Genomic DNA, 26,339 nt, shown 5'->3' with positions numbered 1-26,339 from the left:
CTAGATAATTCAAGACATCCCAGTTTAAAATAAAATCAAAAAGTAATATAAAGGGAAAGTTAGGCCAGGCCGGCCTGCTGAAACAGGAATGTTTTGAGGGCACGGCGGAAAGTGCGCAGATCCGGAATCTTCTGTATCTCTGGGGGGAGCTCGTTCCAGATGGTGGGTGCCCTCACAGAAAAGGCTCTCCCCCTGGGGGCCGCCAGTCGACATTGTTTGGCTGACGGCACCCTGAGAAGCCCCTCTCTATGGGAGCGTACTGGGCGGTGAGAGGCTATTGGTGGCAGAAGGCGGTCTCGTAAGTACCCCGGTCCGATGCCATGGAGCGCTCTAAAGGTGGTAACTAAGACCTTGAAGCGCACCCGGAAGACCACAGGGAGCCAGTGCAGCTCACGCAGGAGGGGAGCCACATGGGAGCGCCATGCTGCTCCCATAACTACCCGCGCGGCCGCATTCTGGACCAGCTTTTGATGTGTGCAGCTCTGTTTATGTGGATAGAAATTGCGACTGAGATAGTACAGTAGGAGATTTAAAAAGATCTGATCAGGAAACAGAGTATCTTTAACAGTGTATCTTCTGAGGAGTTCAGTTGGGGACCTTTATCCCAGGTAAGAGTTTTTGTCTTCCATGTATTTCCCAGCTTCACCTTCTTTTATGAGTTGGGAGAAGTAATAATTTAATTTAATTTAATTTACTAGCAGAAGTTCTTTTTTCCAGGAGGCTCCCAGTAAAAGATTATTACTATGGACTATCATTAACTGAGTTGAAGACATAATTTTCATCTTTTGTTATCAGTTCATATTTTATTTCTGATCAGTTGTTTGCCTAAACAGAGGTAATCTATTAAGGCAGAAATCCTTAGCACAGAACTGCAAATTTTTGAAGGTTTCAGTCCGATTCCAGGAGTAGATCCAGAACAGAGACTATGATCACAATTCAGTGAACTTATCTACATCATGAATGAGAGAGGAGGAATACATCTACTTGGTTCTGCTGGGCTTCTTAGTGGCATTCAGTACCTTTGACTAGGTATCCTTCTGGTCATACCTTTCTGTGGTATCATAGTTATAGCCAGATCAGATTAGTACAATGTGTTATATTCGGAAATACATTTGAAAAATCTCTGAAAACTATAACTAATCTTGAATGTGAGTACAAAAAAAGTTTGGAGGTTTATATTATGCCATCATGTAAGAGTTATGATAGCTGCCAATTTGTTTTCAGCGACTAATCAGAGTATTGGTGATAAATTTTAAAACTCCAAACAAATTAGGTGTATAGTATCTCAGAAATTACCTTCCCATACTGGCCTGCTTATTTCCCTGTCATTTGATAGAAGAGTCATTCTCTATGTCCAACTTCTAGAACTGGCATATTTGATTGGAATGACAGAATGACCACATCTAATGACTTTATAAGGCCTTGGTAAGACCGCACTTGGAATACTACATCCAGTTTTGGTCACCACAATATAAAAAGGATGTTGAGATTCTGGAAAGAGTACAGAGAAAACAAAGATGATTAGCAGGCTGGGGGCTAAAACATATGAAGAACAGTTGCAGAATTGGGTATGTCTAGTGTGAAAAGAAGGACCAGGGTGACATAATAGCAGTGTTCCAATATTTGAGGGACTACCACAAAGAAGAGGCGGTCAACCTATTTTCCAAAGTACTGGAAGGCAAGACAAGAAACAAAGAAAACTAATCAAGGAGAGAAGCAACCTAGAACTAAGAACTTTCTGACAGTGAGAACAATAAGCCAGTGGAACGGCTTGCTTTCAGAAGCTGTGGGTGCTCCATCACTAGAGATTTTAAAAAAGAGATTGGGCAGCCATTTGTTTGAAATGGTATAGGACAGTGATGGCTAACCTCTTAGCCGTTGTGTGCCAAAAGCGGGGGGGGCGTGGAGGGGTTGTGACCACGCGTGCCCATACCCATAATTCAGTGCGCCCCGCCCCCACGCATGCGCGCGTGACACCCCTGCGCTCCTCCCGCTATTGGCATGTGATGGCAAGGTGGGCCCAGTAGGCCCATTTTTCACCCCCAGGCTCCAGAGCCTTTCTAGGAGCCTGGGGAGGTCAAAAACAGCCTCCCCCCCCCGGGGGCCCTTCAGAGGCTGGAAATAACCTGTTTCCTGACTTCTGGTGGGCCCGGAAGACCTGAAAATCATCTGGCTGGCACACATATGCGCACTGGAACTGAGCTAGGGCAACACACACGTGCCAACTGATATGGCTATAGGTTCGCCATCACAGGTATAAGGTCTGCTGCTTGAGCAGGGGTTTGGACCAGAAGACCTTCAAGGTCTCTTCCAACTCTTGTTATTCTGTTAAACTCTGAAACTTTCTACCTTGGCAATAAATGGAGAAAGCACCTTACTATCTTTTTCCCTCAACTAACGAGACTTTTTGTTTTTTTTAAAAAAGTATTAGCAAAAACTACTGTCTGCTTCGTAATTTCTAAAAGATATTTTTGTGTTTTGTTTATATAGATTTTTTAGTATTGTTTTTTTAAAATATGTTTAACATTTTAAATGTTGCACTGAATTTAAGGTAATCAGCTTCTTGCATTAATGAGTGCATCAGAATGGTAAGATATAAATCTTTAAAGATACGAAAAAATGTTCTACTATATTTTGTTGCGTTTTCTAAGTGAATATTTTTTTTAGACATTTGGGATGACTTCATAATCAGTGATGTTCTTTAATCCTGTTTTCTGCCCTTTTTCTAACACCTCCCCAAACAATTCTGTTAATTGTTAAAAAAAATTTCTGTTAAAAATTAAATGTACCAAGGAGGTACATTTAATTTTTTTTCACAGCAGATTTCTAGAATGTGAAAAGTACTGAGACACCTGAGATTAGCTCTATATCTTGTCTTGGAACTTTGTATACCTGTAAGGAATATTTTCTAACATATATACAGATTTGGGTGATCTATTTACAATGTATAGGTAGTCCTCAACTTACAACAGTTCACTTAGTGCCCTTTTGAAATTATAACAGCATTGAAAAAAGTGATTTATGACCATTTTTCACATTTATGACTGCTGCAGCATCCCCATGGTCACGTGATTTACATTCGGATGTTTGACAACTGACTCACATTTATGACAGTTGCAGTGTCCTGGGGTCATGCGATCCCCTTTTGCAACTTTCTGATAAGCAAAGTCAATGGGGAAACCAGATTCACTCTAACAACCATGTTACTAATTCAACAATTGCAGCAATTCACATAACAGATGTGGCAAGAAAAGTTGTAAAAAGTTGTAAAATGGAACTTCACAAATTTTTCACTTAGCAACATAAATTTTTGGGCTCAATTGTGGTCATAGGTTGAGGACTACCTGTATTGTTTATTCTAAGGGTTTTCTCTGTAGCCACATGTAATGCTGACGAGAGGGAAGAGATGGGTAAAATGATCATCAGCTTTTTAGAAAGTGGAGCCATTGTACTGAAGGAAAAACTCCTCCACACAATAATCTGCTTTAGCTGCCCTTGTAAATCCCACTACTGGATATTTTGTTTTCTTGTCTCCAAGGATCCATGTATTAAAGGGGACAGTGAGGATAGCATCCTCTGCTGCAGGATTTATACTGATACAGATGACAAATGTTTAATATGTGGCCAATTTATTGCTTTTTTCCCTCCCCCCCAGAATTTTCGCAGGCTCATTGTGAACATTATTCTGATGATAAAAGCATGCCGAGGATTCCGCAGCGCATTGAAAGGATTTGCAGGTTTTGACCTAATAGAGAAAGACTGTCGTCGGCAAATTGAAGGCGTAAGGGGTTCAACAAAAATAACTGAAGATCTTTTATTTATTATTTGCTTTTTAACATTAACTTCCATTGGTATTCTATAATATAATCACAAAATCATAAATATAAAATGGAATTATTTGTTAAAAACTAACATGGAAAGTATAGAATACTTTAAAGCCTTTTTTTATTTTATTTTACAAAATTCTATGTAAAATTAACTGCCATTCAATGTCTGCTTTTTAGGACATCAAAAGTGCCAATATTGTGTTTGATCGACATGAATTCAGCGTTTCAAAGGTATGAACAAGATATATATATATATATGTTTTCTCAGGTTTTCGTGGGTGTTTGTATGTAGATCTTTGGTTATTCGGGTCTTCTCCCACGTAAAATTGGAAGTGTCTTGACTGATGAAATCCAAATATATATATATATATATATATATATATATATATATATATATATATATATATATTTGGATTTGTTTTGCATCTGCGGTGACAGACAATTACAGGACAAGGTAGGAATATAGCAGTAGGGAAACTGAACAAATATCTCTTCAGAAGACAAAAACAAGAACAACAATTCAAAATGTTTTGAGTCTGACCCAAAGGTGAATTACACTGTCAACTTCCTGCATGCCGGTTATTGTTATTTAGTCCTGCTTTACAGAATCACAGTAGCAAAAACTTTTGTGTGTCTGCTGCAGCGGATTCAGTATTTGAGCTTGACTGGAGGCGAGTGTGAGATGCCTGAGGGAGGAAAGGTGTGCAAAAGAGTGAGTGGAATATACTGAAGTAGATGCTCTTCAGTATGATTGAGCACGGGGACTAAAGGTTGTCTTCCCGAATCCTTGGATTGATTGGTATTATCTCTGCCACAATCTCTTAGTGACCATGTGGGCTGGGGAATGCTGGAATTATAGTCCAATAGCTGCATAGCAAAAGGCCAGGAGGGAAGGTTCATATAATTGCTGAACTGAAATCCAATTCACAGTCATCTGAGCCATTCCTGATACTTTGTTAAAAATTAAAGACAAACAGTAAACAGTATAGCTGAAGTATGGGAGTACCTGAGAGGATCTTATTTCCAAGAGCATCTGCAGGTGGGGGAGGGTGTCAAAATGGCCTCTGTGACTGCATAATCAAGGACCCACCCCTTTTAAAGATGTAATACAGACCCAAATTCACTTTAATGTCCCCTCTCTCCTGCTGATGCTTCACTTATTACTTCCACAGCCGGCTTCTTTCTTAGTTGGAAGAATGCCTCAACAGTACACAAGCTTTTCCCCCATCATTACTTTCATTACTTCAAATTATTTGCATTAACTTAGGCTTGTTTCACAGGCTTCTTACTGTCTGTGGGATGGGAACTGCTTGGGTGGATGGGTAAAGCTGTAGAAATTCTGAGGCCATCATTGCAATGGAACTTTATTGCTATTTTGTGAAGATGGAAATCACACAATTCTCCATGGAACTGAGAAGTAATTGCAAGGAGACCTGATAAAATACTGATCAAACTAGCAAGCAATAATAGAACTTTGAAGTTACATCTTTTAAAGGGAGGCAAAAGTAAAAGAGAGAACAAGAGAGGACTAATGATGCCTAGAGTGTTGAGAGAACGACATTGCCATCTTTTACTGCTGCCCCTGTGAATATTTATTTTAAAATGTATTTGATATTGCCTTTAGGAACATTTCCCTTTTAGAGCAATCCAAATAACTAAGAAGCCGCCAACATGGAGGACTGAATCAGAAATAAAGCACTTGCGCAACCGCTTACAGTTTTTAGAAAGTTTCCGCCAATATAGCCCAACGCTGCAGTATCTGTTGGCCAAAGTGATTCGCTTTGAACGGTAATCGGGAAGAGAAGGTGGGCTGGGGAAGATAATAATGGCTTTGGAGGAATCCAAACCATATCTGTAGCTTTAAAATTCTCCAAGTATTCTAATTAAAGGTAATGTTCCATCAAGGTTACCCAACATATTTTATTGCAGGAATTGGAATAGTCTAAGGCTGTGATGGCGAATCTATGGCACGCGTGCCACAGGTGGCACATGTAGCCATATCAGTGGGCACGTGAACTCAGCTCTGGCGCACGTGCACACGCCAGCCAGCTGATGTTCGGGTCTTCTGGGCCCACCAGAAGTAGGGAAACAGATTGTTTTCTGCCTGAGGAGGGCCTGGGGGGTGGGGAAGGCCATTTTCTCCCTCCCCAGACTCCTAGAGAGGCTCTTGAGCCAGGTGAGAAAAACGGGCCTACCAGGCCATCGCGTGCCATGAGCGGGGGGGGGGAGGGGGTTCGTGCATGCATGTGTGAGGGCAGGGCGCATAGAATTATGGGTGTGGGCACGCACGCACATCAGTCCCCCGCCCCCCCCCTTCTGACACGTGATGGCAAAAAGGTTAGCCATCACTGGCCTAAGGTATCCCCCTACTTTGCATTCTTCTGCTGTCGATATCACATAAGATCTTTATCAAAATCCTAGACAGTGTCTATGGAAAATTTTTGCAAGGTCTCAATCTGCTTTCTGGAACTGTTGCCTGTATTCTCCCGACTCTCATTCACTCTGAAAAACTGCTTATCCTATTAATATTTCCCACAGTGCTCAGCACCTCTTTGTTAGTAATGGGGGGATTCTCCCCCAGCTGCTACCATTAGAAAAGATTGTAGCTGGAGGGGAGGAAATAATGCAGGTAGATCACCTTATCAGATATGATATATGTATTAAGTAATCTTCAATACAGATCAGTACAATGTTTGCTTCCCAAACATTTGCTAAGTGGACACAGTTTCTTTAAACAAGAAAGCTGGTTAGGCCCTGAGTTTTTTCCTATATTCTATATTCTTTTTTATATTCTCCTACAGTCCTGACCTACTGAAATAGAGTTATTGCCTTTCTAGCTACCCAAAGAGCCATTTATCTGAAACTAGACTGGCATAAAATTTACTGCCTTCATTGCCTATCTCTACCTTGCCTCCACTGAATCTGTTCCAAGTTACTGCCCTATGGTAGCGTTGTAATTTTGCATGTATCATTCAAATAAAGCAAAGTTATTTGTTTTCTGGCCCAGGGCTTCCTACGGCTTCCTAGGATTTGATAGAACACATCAAATTGTTTTTTGTTATCAAAAAGATAACAAAAAGTGTCTTTGATACTACTCAGAGTATCAGAATAATTGTTTTAGGCCAGGGTTCTAGTCCCAGAATGGCATCGTCTTCCGGTAGCATAAAAGGGAACGCAGCAGCATCCTTCTGTTTTTGCTTCCCAGTAATTGCTAACTAGTGGTAGAAAGAAAAATCTTAAAACTTCTTCTACTTGTAGATCAGATCTAACCTGAGTATCTCATAGCTGCTTTTGTAGAGAAAAGAGTGAGACATTGGAAAGAGATACACTGAAGAATATCATTATTACAATGTCTAGATCAGGTGTTTTCCAACCTGCGGCTCATGGGCCACATGCAGCCCTGGTGAGCTAGTAATGCAAGCCCACAAGATTGTAAACTTTTAACATTATTGTGGGATTATATACATTAACTATTTTATATATATATTTATGTGAACCAAGACAATTCCGCTTCACTCATTGTGGCCCAGGCAAGCCAAATGTTTGGACATTCATGGTCTAGAATCTCAAGATTGTCTCTTTTTCTCCATTTTTTAAAGATATATAATAGCTGATTGACCCTGTCTTATATTTTTTTGAACCCTGAAATAAGTGCTTGGCCTTATTGCCATGCACTCAAAAGCCTGATTGGGCTTATTATCAGGAGATGTCTTATTTTGGGGGAAACAGGGTATGTATAAATTTGAAAAATAAATAAATAAATCTACAATTGAAAGGGCATCAGGTCACGGAAAGCTAGTGAACTGTTGCTAGCGTTTTAAGTCTTCTTGTTCAGGTTCATTTTTGCCAGCTTGTGATGTCACCTGATGATCTGTTTTCCAGATTTGGCCGCAGAAGAGTGATCATAAAAAAAGGGCATGAAGCAACTGCCTTTTACTTCATTTATTGTGGTACAGTCGCTATCACGGATGATGATGATGGTAGCAGTGCCTTTGTGGAAACAGCTCCAACTACGATTCAGAGGGGTGCTTCTTTTGGTGTGAGTGTGATCTGCAACTGCGGTTCTCAACTTTTCAGTATTAGCAAAGAAAATGGTGTTCTCCATAATAGAAACATATGCACACACACACACTTTTTTCCACAAAGGAAATATCTATATAAGTTTACAAGCTTCAATAAATTTTATGCCTCTGAGCATTCTCAATATATAAGAATTATAGTATTGCTTTTCCAATTGAAGATGTTGCTCTTCTCAAGCATTGGGAAGTTTCAGCTTCAGAATCCAGCAGGTAGCATTGTCAAGTGAGATACCTTTCAGGGAAATTGATAATCAGAAAATCTTGTGAATGAGTTACAAAGCTAGGACAATGTAAAGTGCCTAGGGGCCATAAAATCCTTACAACAAAAACGAATTTTATATAAATTTCAAAATCAAGTGGCATACTGTGAAGCCAACTCCATCATTCTGGATCATCTGTATTTCCTAAAGTGTTGTAGGATTCCAGATAAACTCAGAGGTATTACAGAGTAAAAATGATGGTGGATTCAGGAAGGCTTCTATTGATAGATTTACTCTGCTGCCTAGACAAAAGGAAAGGCAAAGATGGGAAGAGCTTGAGTTTAGGAAATATGAAGGGGGAGTGGACCAGTGAGGAGGATGAGAAGAGAGAAATTAAATAAAAAGAAAGGGACCAGGTATATAATAGGAAAAGAGGAAGAATCAACCATGACAATATTTGCTCTCGTTTATCCCTTGCATATTAACAGGAAATTGCCCTTTTACAAAAAACAAAAAGAATTGCCACTGTTGTCTGTATGGAAGAAACGGAATTGCTGGTGGTAGATAAAAAGGATTTTTTTGCCTATAAACTAGATAAGGAACTTCAACGGGAATTCAAAGTTCGCTATGATTATTTGAGGTATTCCTTATATCATTCTTGTCCATTGTTTCCATGGTTTTGGCTTTGGTTCAACTAATCAACCTTTATAGAAAGAAGTCCATAGATAAGGAGTATTTCAGAAGAAGATCCAGGCAGCCACTTCTGGAAGGCAGAAGCTTCACCCTCTCTAAATCCCCACTCACCTGTTTCTGCAGTGCACTTTCCCCAATTATATTGCCTCAAGCATTCCTGTCCATTTGGACAGGAATGCTAGAGCTTTTCAGATTATTGCAGTCTACCCTTCACAGTTCATGGCTTCTTTGCAGAGGTAGGAATATACCTGAAATTTAGCTCCAGGGCCTTTTAGACCTTCCCTTTACATTGCCTGTAATGTTTGCTTCACAAATCAAATGTTGCTGATTTGAAATTGTCAGGAACCACAATTTCCCAAACCTTTGAGAAAAATTGATTTCAGCCCTATAAGGTGGACCAGATCAGAAAATGGATTCCACAGAGAAGGCCAGAATTCTGCTTTATTGAGATGTGTGCTAGTAGCTAAAACTTGCAAGTCCACCTATGTTTTCCCTGCCATATCTTTTATGCTCCAGAGTCAAAGGGGAACTGGCCTGAGTATCTTCTTGTCTTGGGAGCTTAACACAAACTTCTTCTGCACCTGTTGTTTTCTTAACAGTTGCTGGATGGTTTCTCCAAGGTCATCTCCAAGACTCCCTACAGAAACTGGGCAGGAACTATTTCAATTTTTTTTCTTCCTGGGCTTCCTTTCTCTCTTCCTCCTCCTCCTCCTCCTCCTCCTCCTCTTTATTTTGTCACTTATTGCTGTTAGCTTGGGAACAAGAGGGAAGAGCAGCAGCAGCAGTGATATATATTATTTAGAAGTTAAGCATCTGCTCCAGGCTTTATCATCATGTTCATTTTTCCAGAATACAGCACAGCATGCACATCGATATATAGGACATTTCAGAGACATTAAATGGTGGGTTGTATGTTGAGCTGCATAAAGCCAACAAAATAACAAATTTGTTTCAGGTGATAGACTTAGAAACAAGTGATTATTGGAGTTTCCTTTGCCTGTGTTCCCCTTTATCTTTAATGGAATTCCATACGTAGTGGAATAGACTTGAATTTAGAGGCAACATATCTCAGAGCCATAACTGAATGCTTTGATCTGTAGTTAGCCAAAAGTTTTCAATTTGTAGTTAAATAAATAGCTGATGAGAATAGCCACATTTTTTTTTCTATTTTCAGGGCTATAGATCTTTTTCAAACACTGCCTGATTCTTCAATAGATAAAATAGCTAATTACTGCAAAGTTGAGAGATTCTATTCTGGACAGGTGATTACCACTGATCTTGCAGAAACCCACTGTATGGTATTTGTTACCAAGGTGAGATTTACTTTAGTTTCATATTTTATAGTATGGTTTGCACCATTTTGTTTCTACTAGTTACAGTTTTTTTAAATCTACAAATTCAAAAATAGATGGACTTGCACAGCAGTTACTAACTCAAAATCTATGAACCTATGATCTATGCAAAATTCAGATTCAGTGGTGTTATATCTGGAACACCAAAATCTAGTAAAGTTTTGCAGTCTTTTGAGAGGTATCTGTTAAAAATAAATCCAAAGTAAGGGAATCCATTAATATAGACTACCGGTGGTTCATGGATCATAGGTATCTATTTTAGGCCATCATGATATCAAAATGATAACATGCATGTCATACTATCCCACAAATAACAGAATTATGTAATTTGCATCACTTGTACCATGTTGGACATAAATACATAAGTTGTATCTTCACTTGTGTTTCATAAAAGGATGATGTCTTTTGACTCCTATGCATTCACCTGCATTCCTCTGTGCACATCTATGACTCGGCTTCTTCCACACTTCCAAATTGGAAGATGCCTTGATGATGTTAGTAACTGGTTGAGACATCTTTGCATAATGGCCTGCTTTAGCCTGAGAACTATTGATTCCACCTCACCAACCTCAGCCTATATGCTTATACGTAGCTTGTAGCCTGCAGCAATGGGATTATGCTAGTGAGGAAGAGCCCTATGGCCGAACATGATATGTGAAGATTGTCTTTTGTCTGAAAACGTCTTCTTTAAGACACTCCCCAGTCCATACCTGGTTTAAGGGAAAATATCTATGCGACAGAATAGCCAGAACTTAAATGATTTTTCTCTTCAACAATAAGCATGTGCACAGCATAATTCGCAGGCAAAAAGTATTATCAGGTAGACATTTTTATTCTAGTATTTTCTTCCCTCTTTCTCATAGCAAATATAATATTTATGCAAATCCGTGTCTTATTTTTCACACATGTTCTAGGCGACCTGTTTCCCTCTATATTGGCAATAAATACAAGGCAATTCCCTGAAACGGCCTTTTGGGCATCTGATTTAATCAACCCTGTGGCGTCTCTTGTATTATTGTGAATGGGTTCTTCTTGTCAGTCAATAGGTTCTGATGTTCTTACCAATACATACACCCTCAATGAACATCTGTGAGGGAGCAGATGTTCTTTGTAATCTGGGCACAGACAGATACTACAACCATTCCTGTGGTTGGAAAAGATTAAAGATGGAAAGGATTTTGGTTATGGTTTGCACTCTGAGCTTGCTGTTTAGCTTCTGAACATTTCATTACCAGGCTAGGTAACATCATCAGTGGACTTTGTTTGAAGTGTCTTGTCTCATTTCTCTTCAGTTTAAATAGGTCTTGTGTGGTGGAATGGTCAGTCATGTAACTGGCTAGTGGCGTGGTATGAAAGTCAGCTGGTAAGGGGGTGGTCGGTTCTGTCACTGATTGGTCGTTCTGATGGTCTACTTTCTTATAGGCTCATATGCTGGTTCCAAATCCATATGTTTATAGATTGAACCCTTTGTAGAATGCCAGACTTCAGCAAATTGGTGTGCATGGCGAGTGTTGGCATGGCTGATGATTTTCATTCCGTCCCAGTCAAATTGGTGTTGTTCAGTGTCAATGTAAGTTGAGATCAGTGATTTTTGGTGGTGTTACTTAACCTCTAGCCAATAATCATGAATCCTTGCTTTTAGTTGTCATCCTGTTTGTCTGATATGGTTACAATTGCTGCAACTGATTTTGTATATTACTGTATTTTTCGCCCTAAAAGAGGGTGAAAATTTGGGTGCGTCTTATACACCAAATGTAGCCCCACCACCCGCTGACCCACACCCTTTGGCCTCTGCCTACCAGCAGTTTACCTCCTTGCAGCAAACAGCCTATTTCAGTTTCAGCACAGCCAGCAATTAACCTCCTTGCAACAAACAGCAAACAGCCCATTTCAGCTTCAGCACCGCCTGATTAGCACCTGCAGTTGATTGTTGTTGGATCGGCTTCCAGACCCTCAGCTGTTTCAGGATGCAGGGGTTGCCAATGCCTATTGTCATGTGGGCCTCCGCTGTTTGCTGCAAGGAGGCAAATTGCTGGGAGGCAGATTTTTTTTCTTGTGCTAATCAAGCTGTGCTGAAAACGTAAATGAAACTAAAGCAGGTTGTTTGCTGTTTGCTGCAAGGAGGAAAATTGCTGGGAGGCAGAGGCAGATTTTTTTTCTTTTTTTCCTCCCCAAAAAAAGGTAGGTGCGTCTTATAGTCTGGAGCATCTTATACTCCAAAAAATACGGTATGTTGCTGATGTCTTCCTTCTATAGTTTGTCTTTGATCTTAGATAGCTCTTGTCAGAGCATGGACATGGGTTTGTGAGCCACCATTATTCCCAGGGGTTGTAGAATCTGGACAGCCATTTCTGATGTTCCTTTGGTGTATGTTAGGACTTGTTTCCGTGCTGTGGTTGGATGAGTGGTCTGTTGGAGTTTGGATGATATGAATCGGAGTATGAAGTTTTTGGGATAGCCATTGCAGAGGGAAACACACTGCTTTTCTCAGTGACTTGGTGCGTCAGAGTGTCTCTGTGTTCTTCTGAAAAGGGTCTGGATGCAGCTCCTCTTGTGTGTGGTAGGGCAGTTGCTTGCGAAACTAAGAATCTGGTTTGCGTGTGTAGATTTTCGGTATACGCTGGTTGTTAGTTCACCGTTAACCTGTCTTCTTATGTCAATGTAGAGGAAAGGGAGTCATTGGTCCTTTTCTTCCTCAAGTTGTTCTGTCCCCGTCTCACACACACACGCACACAAACAGTCAGCCAGGGGTTAAATAAAACTTGCAGACAATAAATTCCTTCGATAACAGGATTGGCAGCAACCCAGTAGCTGCTTGCCAAGAACTTTACTCACAGAGGGAGGTGTTCCTCCTCCGTCAGATAAACCAAAACAAATACACAAAGTCAAAGAATTGTTAAGTCCAGTCCGTATTAAATCCAAGGCAGGCAGATAACGTAGTTTCAGAGATACAATGCGACTCGCTAGTTGTTTAATTTTGTCCGTCACAGAGTCTGAATGGCCACCACACCCTCTTTTATCCCCTGTGGGGTGTGGTCCAGTGACTCAGCTTAATCTCTGGCACACCTCCTTTTCTGCTGCGTGCGCTTGTCTCTCCGACACTGACGTGGATTCAGCCAAGACTTATCTCCGTCACTGTCCGACTGCGACTGCTCGGAGATACCTGGCTCCTAGCCAATCTCTTCTCCCTCGGGAGACACCTGAGGCATTGCCAGAGAGGAGGGTCCTGGAGAGGGAGGCCTGGCCAACTCCTCTCCTTCACCTTCGGAGTCTTCTCCCTCCGATAAGACGGGCTCGGGGGTCGGAGTCACAACACAAGTGTGAAACTGATCCCAGTGAACATGTTATTAAGTAGGTGGTGTCTTCTAGTTTGGAGCGTTTAATAATGACAAAAGTGTCATCCACGTAACGTACCCGAAATGTTGGCTGGATGGTCAGCAGGAATGTATGTTCAAGCTATTGCATGATTGCATTTGCTATCAGGCCAGATATGGAAAGGATTTGTTTGTTTTTTAAAAAACTAAATATAGTTGAACTGGGGAGAAGCTGGGAGAGATAGGCTGAAAAAGAATGCAAATTAATAACCAAGTAGCCTCTGATTCAAGAGGTCTCCCCAGAAAGCTGGAGGATATTATGTAATGAAATAGGGGAACTTTTAATTAAAGAAGTTGCTATTTTCTATAAAAAAGGATAAAATTCCACTCAGCAAATTATATTAGATTGTTTCTTTCTGTTTTCTATGTGCTGCTAAGTTGCACTTAAAGTTCTTATTTCTCCGTACAAGTTAGGATGCCATCTCTTTCACCGGGCAAAAAGAACTTAATTTTATTTTTAGTTTTCTAGTAAGTCTACAATATAGAATTCTGAGGACTCCTATTCACCAGGAAAAAGCATTCACTGAGAACTGACAAGGCCATTTATTATTTTCCTAGAACTGTCAGGTCCCAAACCAAGCATAACATGTGACAATTCTTCTAAGCTAAGTTTTTTTTTTAATTTATTATTTCACATCTACAGACAAAATCTTGCCAGATTAAGGACTCTATCTGCAACCACAATACACTCTGTGAACTAATAAGGAGGGGCTGTCTTCACTCTATTTCTCTCACACATGACATTTGGGCTAAGTTGTCCTTTACTCTTGTGCAATGCGCCCTTTCCTTCTAGGGATCCACCTTCTCATTACATTCCATCATAGAACATTGTCTATACTTTTGTAATTTTATTTTAAGGTAAAACAGGTTTCATGTATATATGTTTTTTTTAAAAAAAATTCTTTAATTTTTGTGAGGTTGGCCTATTTCCAGGTTCAAAGCCTTCAGTAAGTGCCTCTAAGCTATGTAGTTGCATTATAGCCATTATTTCAAGCCCCTTTCATTTTTACCTTTTAATTGACAAAAAGACTATACAAATTGTGAGAGTTCTACTTTCTCATACAGTGGGATTAGAGAGAGAGTGACAAGAGCAGTAGCCCATGAAAGATAGGTTGTGACAGTGGAAACCACCAAATCATTCCCCTTTTGTGTTGGAGGCACATATAAGGCGCTTCCGGTTTGAAAGGATTAGCTGGTGACATCACTGTTGCCCGTGGGATGCCCATGGGGGCTCCTTTCATGTCCCTGTCAAGGAGCTGGAGTGTATGATGGGAGCTCATCTCACCACGCAGCAGCACTCAGGTCTTGCAGCATCGTAACTATGGGAGCCACCATGCTCCCACTAAATCATTATCTCAGGGTAAGAGACAGTGCCAGAATTTGAAGAACTGGGAGATCACCAATTGTTCAGCCCACATTGTTCAGCCATTTCTGCTATCCAAATAGTTTTGGGCCTGAGGCAAATTTCATTCAGCAGAATCTTTTGCTCAGCTGAGCAAATATCCATGATTAAATCCGTACTTGAAAAAAACCAACAATTAAAAAACCCTAGATATTATGAATATTGTTTTATAAGAAATACTTTAGCCTTACTCCTTCACGAGGACAGTAGGTCTCTTCTAAGATAATGTTTCTTTGATACGTATAATTGCAGTACTGTATACCTTTTATTCCAAAATAATCATTTTAGTCACAAGCAAGTATATGCCGACTTAATCAGTTCATTCTCAGGTGAGTAACTGCTTCCAAGTCATACAAACTCTTTTGTAATGAAATACAAACTGAACCACTTCCAAGTCTTTCCACAGGATTGACCCCCTTTGCTTTAAATTATCTTTAATTTTTAAAATTCCCTTTTCTGTCTGAAAATGAAAGAAAAATACAGAGATGAGCACTGGTCCTACCATTAAGCAAAATGAGATGATTGTCTTAAATGGCAGAACTTAACAAATACATATTATTTTTCCTTCTTAACTATTTTATTGGGTTTGGTTGTGACAGATAATGATACCCCATTATCAGTGTTGATATTTAAGTTAAGCATTCTGCTGCCAGTGGAGCAAAGCTAACATTTTATGCAGAAAAATATTGTGGTTGGGAAGTGATATTCTATTAAACCTCTCAGTAAGAAGCAATTGCTGCTCTTACTGAGAGGTTACCAAATACAAGCAAACCAAAACTATTTATTAGCCAATTTAGGCTTATTAGGACCAAATTATTGAAGCTATTTTCCCCCTACTTCTGAGTACCTCAAGGATGTTACCACTGGAAGTAAAGACTTAAAAATTGGACCTGTTTATTGAGAGATGGAGAGAGGGATAAAAGTAAAATAGGTGAGTTAAATCTATTACCTAGAGAGAGTTGTTATAGTTATTTTAGCTCTTACTTAAACATAAACATTTATTAGATGTTGTTTAAAAACAAAAAAAAATGACCTCTCTGTCCATGATAATTTATTGCTGAATTTAGGTGCTCTTGGGAAGCTCCATGAATATAATGGGATATGCAAATAACCTCGAAGAACAGGAGGAAGAGCAGCCAAGGAAACCCTCAGATAAGAGAAATCTTGGTTCTGAGGTAGAAATGTAATTTAAGAAAGGATTCAGAGTTGACCCTCCCTAGTTCTCTTTAGCATAAAGTTGGATGGGGGTGAATTACTTTCAGACTTGCAAGATTCTGTTATTGTAACCCACTGGTCTACTTTGAACTGTCAATGAACCCCCAAATAGAATCTTGGATCATATATGGACTCTGTATCACTTTGTTAATTACTGGTTTAGATACTGATTTTTAAAACTCTGACTGATAATTTAGGTGAACAAATTTTTCGATAGTATAAGCTGCCCACATTTGTTCATTCATTCACCTCACAGATCTCCATTCAACCAGACAAATCAACTGCTTTTTATTTTTGTTTTGTTTCATCAGGGCATTTGTGAAGTATTGCGACTTGTTAATCTCAGCACTTGTCCATCTTATCAAAAATGGATCGCCAAACAGCTGCATTTTCCCAAAAACAAAATATCCACAAAAGAAAGGCAGCATATGGATTCTGGTATGTTACATGTTGACTTTTATAAAGGTGTAATTCTTGTAAACACAACATATAGCAATGGTATTGGTCTTACAATCCAAATAATTAGTTCTTTGTGGGCAAAATATTTAAGGCAAAAATACTTTATGATTGGAAGATAGAGAGAAAATATCAACTCCAGATAGTCTTTGGGTTATGACCAGTTTTTCAATGACTGTTCAGAATTACAACAGTGCTGAATAAGGGGAACTTGCAAAGAGTCCTTAGAATTCAGCATTCCTGCAGTCATATTATCATGATCAAGGTTCTTTCTGCCCAGTTTATAATTACAATATTTCAGCAAGCCGCGGTCACGTGATAGCAATTTTTGAGATTTTGGAATTGCCATGGCTAAGTGATGTGGTTATGTGACATTACACTTCATGACTGCATTGCTTGGTTCCCAGTCCCATTTGCCATCATAATTAATCTTTTTAGTTTGTTTTTTATTGATGATGTGTTGTGTATATATATGTATACACACCAACACAAATCATTTTTATTATGCAACTATATATTTACCTGTGTTAAATTATTTTCCCAATTTAATTTGCAAGTGGAAATCTAAAAATATTAGACTCTAAAATTTTAAGCTTTGATTACGATAAAAAGCAGATATTATGTCATACTATTCTATCAAGTTTTATTCTCCTTTGCTAATCTTTGTATGAAATGCTTTTCAGGAAAGCATGTAATCAAACAATTTAGTTTACATTTCTATGGAACATTCTTGTGCAATTCTAGAGAAACCTGTTGCTATAAAATAGTTGTTGATAGAGAGAAAATGACTTATTTATTTAAAGAAGGTACAACAAAAAATAGTTGAAGACTGGAAGCTCACCTAAACTAAGAAAGAAAGAAAGAAAGAAAGGAATAAGCAAAGTAGGGCCTTTCTTTAAAATATCCTATAGTATACTATACTATATAGTATAGATGCCATACTATATATGGCATCAAAGAGAGAGAGAGAGAGAGGGAGGGAGAGGGAGGGAGAGAGGAAGGGAGTGGGGTAAAATGTAGGAAATGAGAAATGGGAGAAAAAAAACAGGAAATATTTTTTATTTGTTAGTTTATCATTTTCAAAGTTTACTGAAGAATAGAGAGACAAAACAAGAAAAATGTCCATCCTTCACAACTGAAAGCTATTACTTCCCTTTTTCCATATTTCAAAATCAGCATTTGGTTTTAATAACTTTTTTACCCAGAAGTTTGCTTCAACTGCATGGCAGAACTATTAGCAAATCTTCATTCTTATCATATTTATTTGCCTTTTCTATGTTCTGCCCGAATCTTAATACAGTATTGCATTAAGTAAAACACTGTAAGTAAAACACTGTAAGAACAAACAAACAAGAAATGTGAAAATGTTCTAATTTAACTCCTGACTTTAAAAGCATACCAGGTATGAAAACAAAGGATAGAGTTGGATTGAGTAACTTCTGCAATATCTTTTCTCCCCCTCCCCTTTCCAGAGATTGCCTGTGTTGATAGATTTAAAAGCAGTATGTGGACCTCCTACTCTGGACACAAATTAAGGGACCTGAAAACATATTACTTACAGAGGAAGAATTTATCCTGTGAAAACTATAAAAGCTATGAAAAGCAGATCTGTCGCTCCAATAAGAGTTGTAAAAGTGTAGTGATAGATGAGCAGAACCCTGAGAAAAGGTACAAAGAGCATTGCTTGAGTCTCTGAAGGATGGCATATTTGTTGGCACTTTCATTCCTGGGAGGTCTGAGGCCTTGCTGAGGGCAAGCTGCCTTGGAGTCCCAAGCATGATACAGGTAAATTGAAGACATGTGTGCGTAGAGGATAGATCAGGAAAAAGCTGTAGATCAAGAACTGGGGGCTATAAGGCTGTGATATGGTTGTGTAGAAGATAAATGAATCATAGAAATACTTTTGGAGGCCAGTTTTTCATTTTGCCAAAGACCGCATGAATTTTCACCAAAGTGGGCACTTTTACACCAAGGGCCGCTGGGTTAATTTACTGGGTTACTGGAAAGAGTCAATAAACTTTAAGTCCAGCTTCTTAAACAAGGGCACAGATGGTAAAAATTCAGAGGAGAGCCACACCAAATTCCCCACTACAATCTTGACATCCTCTTGCCTGGATGAATCTGTGGTGTACTTGCACACTGCCTTTGTCAAATGTAGCTTTTCTTTAAGAGGAGCTGAGTAGCTTGGGGCCAGATCACCTTAGGGACCATCTTCTCTCAGTCATTTCTATCCATTCAATTTGGTCAGGCAGGTTTGGTATATCCCATCAGCCAAGGAATATTGGTTGGTAGGGACTTGGACATGTTATTTCTCTGCCACAGTCCCTGCCTTCTGAAATATTTGAATTTCACCCCTGCACAAAACCCTTCCCGTGCCTGACTATTTCTTGAGCAGCTACAAAACTAGCATATGTAGTTGGATTAAATGTTCTGGTTTCTTCTGAAACTTTTCTTTTCTTGGATTTATCCATGGTTGGCCTACCGGGAATTGAAAAGCTCAATAAATTGCATGCTAGCGGGTGTTGCACATTGGTAGTTGTGACGCATATTTTGAATGACAGGGAGCCGCAGCAGAGGGGTGAAAGAGCCACATGCGGCTCCAGAGTTGCAGGTTGCTGACCCCTGCCTTAAAGCAAACATCAGAAATTGATGACAGGTGCATTCCTTAAATCTTGGAAATGGAGACTGCATTAGGAGGAGACTCAGGTTGGGTCCTCCCTGCCTCCCAGGGTTAAAGAGAGAGGGGAGAAAAAACAGAATCAGACTTGCAGGAGTTTGCATTAGAACCCACCTAAATAAAGTAGAATTCTGGTTCTCCTGCAGAATTTGCTTCCTGATTTGGTCTTTCTCCAAGGGCTGATATAGGGAAGGAAAATAACAGCAGGGGCTGCCTTGTTTTGAAGATGTGTGTTGTTTGTTTGTTTTTTAAAGTTGGTTCTTGTTGTGAATTCAGAGGGGAAAGTATTGGTCTTTGAGACTAAAACCCTACACCGACCAAGCAAGAGTTAATATATAAGTTTATCTGCTTAAATTCAAGCATCCTTCATGAACCGGTACCATCTGAAGAACAAGAGCTGGTGCAAAACGTTGTATCAGGAGTATTCAGACAGAAATCACACTCAGCCTATGGAGAAATGCCAAATTCTGTTGCCGCGGCTGTATATATCCGACTAGATCAACTCTATAAAGGAGATTACATTGTAAGTAAATCTGTAAACTGACAGTTGGGGATAGTGATAAAGATACAATGAACATGAAAAAAGCAAAAATAATCCTGAATAAGTGTGATTTAATGTATTTCCTTTACTTCATTTATGATATATTTTGATAGCCATATGAGGGCTATGTGTATGTGTATGTAGTACTTCATCAGGATCAATGACTAGAACTCCATTTTTAAAAAGTAAAAATTGATCAAGGATCAAAGCACCATGGGGGAAAAAAAAGAAAAAAAGAAAACAGTAGTTTCAACCAAAATGAAAATATGTATAGCCACCTGCTGGACTCCAATCTAATCACATCATATTCGTGACAAATGACTGCTCTAGGCACACTTAATTCTTAATTAATTAATTCTAATTCTTAGAAATTTAGATTGTAGATTTTGTTCTATAATAACCCAACATAAGTAAGGCCTTTCTACAAATAGGAATAGTGGGAGAGGAAGCTCCTGGTATTTACTCAGCAACTACAATGGCAGTTATTGCACATCTTTCCTTATATCAAGAAAAAAAAGACAAGTTTAAAGATTTAAAGTTAGATTTTGTAAAAACTCTGAACCTATATGGAAGTGGCTGCCTCCCCACCCAATATTCCATTGGACAATTGGAAACATTCAAAAGTTGCTCCATGGTTACAATGACTATATTTTCTTGGAAAAAATAAAGGACAAACCTAAAAAGGGGGGGAAATCTGAGAGCTTCATAAGGATAAAAGTGTTTAATTGCTTATGTTATAACTTTGCTTTACAAAGGAAGATTCAAGATGAAAACCAAGAAATTTTTTACAAAAACACATGTTCTAATAAAAATATCTAAAAAGCATGAAACGCTATTAGAAGCAAATATTTCTGCAGACTGTGCATTAAATGGTACTCTTTGTATGCTAAAAGTTAAATCACCAAAATAAAGGACAAAAGTGAGTTTTTGAAAAATAAACCCAAAGGATAGCTTTCTGAAATAATGTTCTTTATAAGAAAGAACATATAGTCATTGTATCCATGATACGCCTGAGTGAGTGGCGTAGGAGGCTAATGCCTCCTACTAAGGCAGCATTTAACATCCAGCTGCCTGCAATTACTGCGAGTTCAATTCTCACCAGGCTCAAGGTCGACTCAGCCTTCCATCCTTTCTAAGGTGGGTAAAATGAGGACCCGGTTTGTGGGGGCAATAAGCTGACTTTGTATAAAATATACAAAAGTATGAAGGCTATTGCTTAACGCATTGTAAGCCGCCCTGAGTCTCCAGACAAGGGCAGCATATATATTAAAAAAAAAAAAAAAAGCTGACAGGTGCATCGTTTGTATTTCTTAGGTAAATCTGGATGACAGTCGTGTCATCGTTATGGTCAGTCAAGGAGTTGAACTAATCCGACTGAAAAAAGAAAAGATTGAGGCATGGGCTGATGACGTTATTATCATGAAATTGAACAAACTAAAGATTAAATATCCCAGGTAGGTGTAGCTGAGGCTGGCATTTGCTGAATTCGTGTGAAAATGCTCATGATCAACACTGGATCATGGTCAAAGAGGTTTATGCATCATTTACTGTATCTAGTGAAAGTCTTGCAGAACTTCCTTACTATGAATAGAATTCAAATTTAAAAATTTTGTGTAGAACTCCAAGCAGCTGGCTTACTTTTTTCTTTGGGATGAAAAAGAAGCCAAGAATCATTCTACAGAATTATCACCAGTGTGATATAGCAGATAAACGCTCTACTAGGATTGGAGGGACCTTGGTTCAAGTCCACGCTCAGCTCTGGAAACTGAGTGATCAGGCTTGTCCCATGCTCTCAGCCCTCCCTTATCTCACAGGACTGTGGTTGTGGTTGATAAAATGAAGCTCCCTATGGAAGCTGCCTTGTTTTCCTGGAAGACAAGGCAATTTATCTATTGAACAATTAAACAATGCAGGTAATCCCCCAGGTAGAAACTTTCATTTAGTGAATTTTCACAAGAACGAATTTATTCAGAAAGGTACTGATGTTAGAAATTAAACCAAATGCAAGTTTGGATTTTTGTTTTTGTTTTTGATGCTGCGTGGGATTGAGGACTAGGGCTAGAATTGAATGCTAGAATTGCTTCTGTAACTATTTTAAAATATTCTTTTTTGTTTTTCTATAGTACTGTACTGTTTGTAAGTACTTTGGGAACTGCTCTGCTTTTTAAGTACTATACTTTGCAAACTATTGTGTTTGTAAGTACAATACTTTGCAAAGATAAAGTTTGTTTGCCTTGAAACTGCTTGTAGAAATGCTAGCTAGCATCTAGACAAAGCATTCTATAATGTTTTTCCTTGCTTTTATTTTTATTTTTATTTTGGAGATTAGCAATAGCACTTCGATTTATATACTACTTCACAGTGCATTACAGTCCTCTCTAAGCGGTTTATAGTGTCAGCATATTGCCCCCAACAATCTAGGTCCTCATTTTACCTTCATTCATTTACCGACATTCATTTAAAGATCCTTTTGATTCAATTAATGAATTTGATTTTAAAAATTCGTAAAATTGAGACAAATTTTTTTACTTACAAACCTAAAGGGCAGGCTCCATTAGTTTCGTACCTCGAGGACTACCTGTAGTGTTACTGCTGCTATTAATGCTAGTAACGTACACTTTTTGCCATTCTGGAATTGGAAATCCTTTGGTCTGTAGGGAGAACTGGAATCACTAGAGTCTCCTTCGTATTCTTCATCAGGCTGGTTAATGGCTCATATTTGTCCTTTCCAAGGAAAAAAAGTCATATTTGAAAATAGACAAAGTGGTCGGGTTTTTTTTTCTTCTTCTTTTAACAAAAATGTTCCATATACCCACAGCTACACATGGGTTTCCTCAAAAGCTACTTCTCTTCTAAAGGGCTTCCTGGCCTAAACTGGTGATCTATGGATAACTATGTAAATTTAACTTCCCCGTTTTCCTCCAGTATCTAAGTCTCTATTAGAGATGTACACTGTGCTCTCCTTCATAATTCTGAATCCAAATAAGCATTTATTACCAGCAGCACTGTAATACATAAGGGCAGGTTCGTAAGTAAGCTGGAGAACAACTGGATGGATGGGTCTGAAAGCAAAAGAGAAAGTACTGGTCTCCTTATCCTCCAAATACCAAACTTCTCCTTGACCACAACTTTTATCCTTCCCAAATTATTCAGAATATTTCCCAAAACAGTTTTAACAGTTTTAAGACTTTAAGCAGCAGCTCTAGCCAGGAATACCTCCTTTTCAAAGTACTGAACAATCATTACTAAATCATTATGAGTATCTCTGAGTGTTCAGGAGGATCTGTGTACTGGTGAAAGCAATTTTAGCATGGTGGTTGCAAGGAGCAAGGGCCCTGATGGAGTTTTGAGAGTTGATTAATAGAAGAAGGATTCTCATCCTTGTAACAGAGAATTGTGTGTCCAGCACTGTGGAATCTCTATAGACATGCACTGGGTGGGAAACCATGAACTGTCAGACTGGAATCCAACTGACTCAGCTTCAGCACTTTTTGTATCTCAAATCCCAAAGAGCACTTTAACTTTCCCTTTCCTCCCCACCATGCAAAGGTACTTGACTAACTGTCAAGAACAGGAAAAAGATAAAGTGTAGAGACAAAGAACAGTATTATATCTGAGAAATTTAGTAACGAAAATGTATATTTGATTATTCATGTAATAACTGCAGCAAGAATTGTATTTGCACAAAATTGGAAAGCGGAAAAAATCTCTACAGAGGGAGAGGTAATTAAGAAAATACTAGAATGTGCAGAAATGAATAGATTAACACTGGCAATTAAAGGGAAGGAAGAATCGGAGTATTATAATATATGGGGGCATTATCATTGGATGGAAAGTGAATATGGACAAAAAGTAGTATAAAATTAAATACATTTGGAAGGAAAATGCTTTAACAGGAGATACAATAAATTGAAATGTAAAAGTAAACATATGTACATATTAAGAAAATGGTGGTAAGCGTTAAATATGATGACACAAAAAATTTGTACCCAGATGATACACTGATTGATTAATGATGTAATGTTTGTTATGAAGAGAAAAAAAAACTGTTTATAAAATAAAAAAATAAAAAAGAACAGGAAGAAGATAAAGTGTAGAGACAAAGAACAGTATCTAAAATGCTCTCCACATGGACATAATGAATGTATACATACATGCCATAAACAAATATGTGTCCCAGAATAATGTTGCAAAATCCAATCTGGGTCAGTCACCAGGATCAGAGTTTACTCTTCTGAGTGTCAGGGTTCCAATTCTAAGGCAGGTAGATTTCTCAAAGAATAGCTTTATTGGAAATATCATAACTCCGAGCTTTCAGACTCATGCTGCAGCCCATCCTCAGGGAACTGGAGCCCAAAGCACATATTCCAATAGAGAGAAGTTCCTGAGGGTGTGCTCCAGCACGAGTTTGAAAGCTTGGAAGAGTAAACCTCTAGTCGCAGTGACAGATCCAGATTAGATCTTGCATACATGCCATACCTCAACCTACAAATACAAGTCAGGAATCAAGTGAGATGATAAGCTTCAACCAAAAGAAACAAAAGGAAAAAAGGAGAGCCATCATCAGAAGCAACTTAGAACTAAAGAGAAATTTCCTGACAGTTAGAACAATTAATCAGTGGAACAACTTGCCTCCAGAAGTTGTGAATGCTCCAACACTGGAAATTTTTAAGATGTTGGATACCCATTTGTCTGAAGTGGTGTAGAGTTTCCTGCCTAAGCAGGGGGTTGGACTAGAAGACCTCCAAGGTCCCTTCCAACTCTTGTTATTCTATTATTCTATCATGACTTTCTAAATACTACAGGGAAGAGGGAAAGATGCTGGTGGGATGTGACAATCATATCTGATGAGTTCATTTAAATGTAGAGAAACAATACTTAAGACATTTAGAAATAGAAAGATCTGCTGCTTAAAAAGAGGAATCCAGTTTTTAATATTGCTTTCACTTTTCAGTGATGATGAGCTGTGTCAGATCTTCCTTCGACAGAATGCCTGGGAAATGTTTAAGAAAGATCTATTGAAACTTGTGATGGAGCCCAAACTCATGAAAATGGTACATCCTCCACATCCATGCCCTACAGCTGAAATCTTTGATTCCTGGAGTTTGAATCAAGAAGGAATCTTGGATCTTACTTCTTTGTGTTACAGAATACCACGTCCACCACCTAAACTGAAATACATTCCTATTCAATTAACCCAAACAAGAGAAAGTCTACCAGTTATTCTACCAAAGCTGATTCATGGCATCTCAGTTGTGCGTCCCAATTTGGATGGCGCATTTTAATAGCATCAGGGTTTGGATGTATAAGTCAGCCACATAGGCACAGTTCTAAAAGACTGAAGGATGATACTACTTATGTGTTTATGGCTATTTGCACATAAATATGCATTTGTCAAAGACTACATTTCTTTTTATAATTGATTGATACAATGATTTGTGTATCTGGTCCATTTCATTTTTTTATGATGTTGTAGGGAGACAAATTTCTTTTATAAGGTAGGTTTCCCCATGCATATATATATGCATCAGTAAATTCATGTTTTGTGGTTAGTGCTGAAATGCTTACATACTATATTTAATTCTTTATTTATGTATTAAATGTTTATGCCAGCTATCTCTGCTATACGGTAACTCTGGGTGGCTTAATGCACAAAAATGCTACAGGATATCTGGCTTTCCCTCTGTAGGCTGATCTCCTGACTCTTGTCATTCTTGAAATATCCTGCAAATGTCATATTAACATAACATGCATGGTTGAATAAGCATGACCTACTGTTTCAACATGAGACTGAAAAGGAAACATATACTCCAACATTTTAAGACCAAAAGCTTTATAATCAAATAGCAATATAAACTGCACTGGTTATAATTTAAAGTGATTCAGAGTATTTGGAAAGCCAATAGACCAGAAATGGAGATGTGGCTTTCCAGATCTTCTTAGGCTTTCATTTCTGCAGTGCTACACATGATGGATGCTACAATGTGGAATAAGAGTATTGTGCTTTTAAGGAGAGTTGATAGCCAGCAGATGCCCATTAGACAGCTACTTCTAATTAGTCTGATTTACTTATATATTTCAAGGTGCTTTCTGAGGTACTTTCAATCACCTTACGTACACTGGTCGCTGTGTGTACTTGGCTCCCTTCCTATGTCTAAAAGGACTTGCTTGTCATCCGAAGGGGACCTCAGATCTAAGGTACAGCCTTGGGATGGTGCTGCTGGGCTAATGAAAGCTACTCTGAGTCAAAAGTGAATGTACTCTAAATGGCCAAACTTCCAATCTCTGATGTCCTGCCCACAGCAGAAAACTGCAAATATTGGCAAAAGTGGCTCCAGCGCTTCAATTCAGTCTGATAGTTTGCAGGTCCTAGGAAAAAGAAAATAAACTTCAGAGCTTTTTGCATTTTACTTGAAAAGAAGCAGAGATGATTTATAATCTGTTATTGTTTATGCAAAAGGGGTTAAATAATAATAGACACCTTTCCTGCGTACTTTAACCATAGAAGGACATAATTTTTGAA

At 38.7% G+C, this 26,339-nt stretch overlaps 1 protein-coding gene across 1 annotated transcript; it reads left to right on the top strand.

The window, feature by feature from the left end:
* Positions 1-3,406: 3,406 nt before the first annotated feature.
* On the top strand, positions 3,407-25,153 carry CNBD2 (cyclic nucleotide binding domain containing 2). The gene is made up of 11 exons (XM_070956807.1): positions 3,407-3,781; positions 4,005-4,058; positions 5,452-5,615; positions 7,710-7,866; positions 8,595-8,746; positions 9,974-10,112; positions 16,454-16,580; positions 18,071-18,266; positions 19,636-19,798; positions 21,131-21,270; positions 24,771-25,153. Exons 1-11 carry the CDS (start codon positions 3,407-3,409, stop codon positions 25,099-25,101), a joined length of 1,998 nt encoding a protein of 665 aa, XP_070812908.1. The 3' UTR covers positions 25,102-25,153.
* The last annotated feature ends 1,186 nt before the right edge of the window (positions 25,154-26,339 follow it).

The sequence above is a fragment of the Pituophis catenifer genome, unplaced genomic scaffold (genome assembly GCF_029215685.1).
Source record: "Pituophis catenifer annectens isolate HBS135680 unplaced genomic scaffold, rPitCat1.0.hap2 SCAF_1, whole genome shotgun sequence".
NCBI classification, from domain to species: Eukaryota; Metazoa; Chordata; class Lepidosauria; order Squamata; family Colubridae; genus Pituophis; species Pituophis catenifer.
The sequence above is the reverse complement of the archived record's forward strand: the minus strand, read 5'-3'. Positions and strand labels throughout refer to the sequence as shown.

Bases quoted from the DNA above. Each gene is read 5' to 3' on its own strand.
- CNBD2 (XM_070956807.1), top strand. From the start codon at position 3,407: ATGGGTAAAATGATCATCAGCTTTTTAGAAAGTGGAGCCATTGTACTG. The intron at 3,782-4,004 runs GTAAGGGGTTCA...TCTGCTTTTTAG, and splicing joins GTCGTCGGCAAATTGAAGGC to GACATCAAAAGTGCCAATAT. The intron at 19,799-21,130 runs GTAAGTAAATCT...TGTATTTCTTAG, and splicing joins TCTATAAAGGAGATTACATT to GTAAATCTGGATGACAGTCG.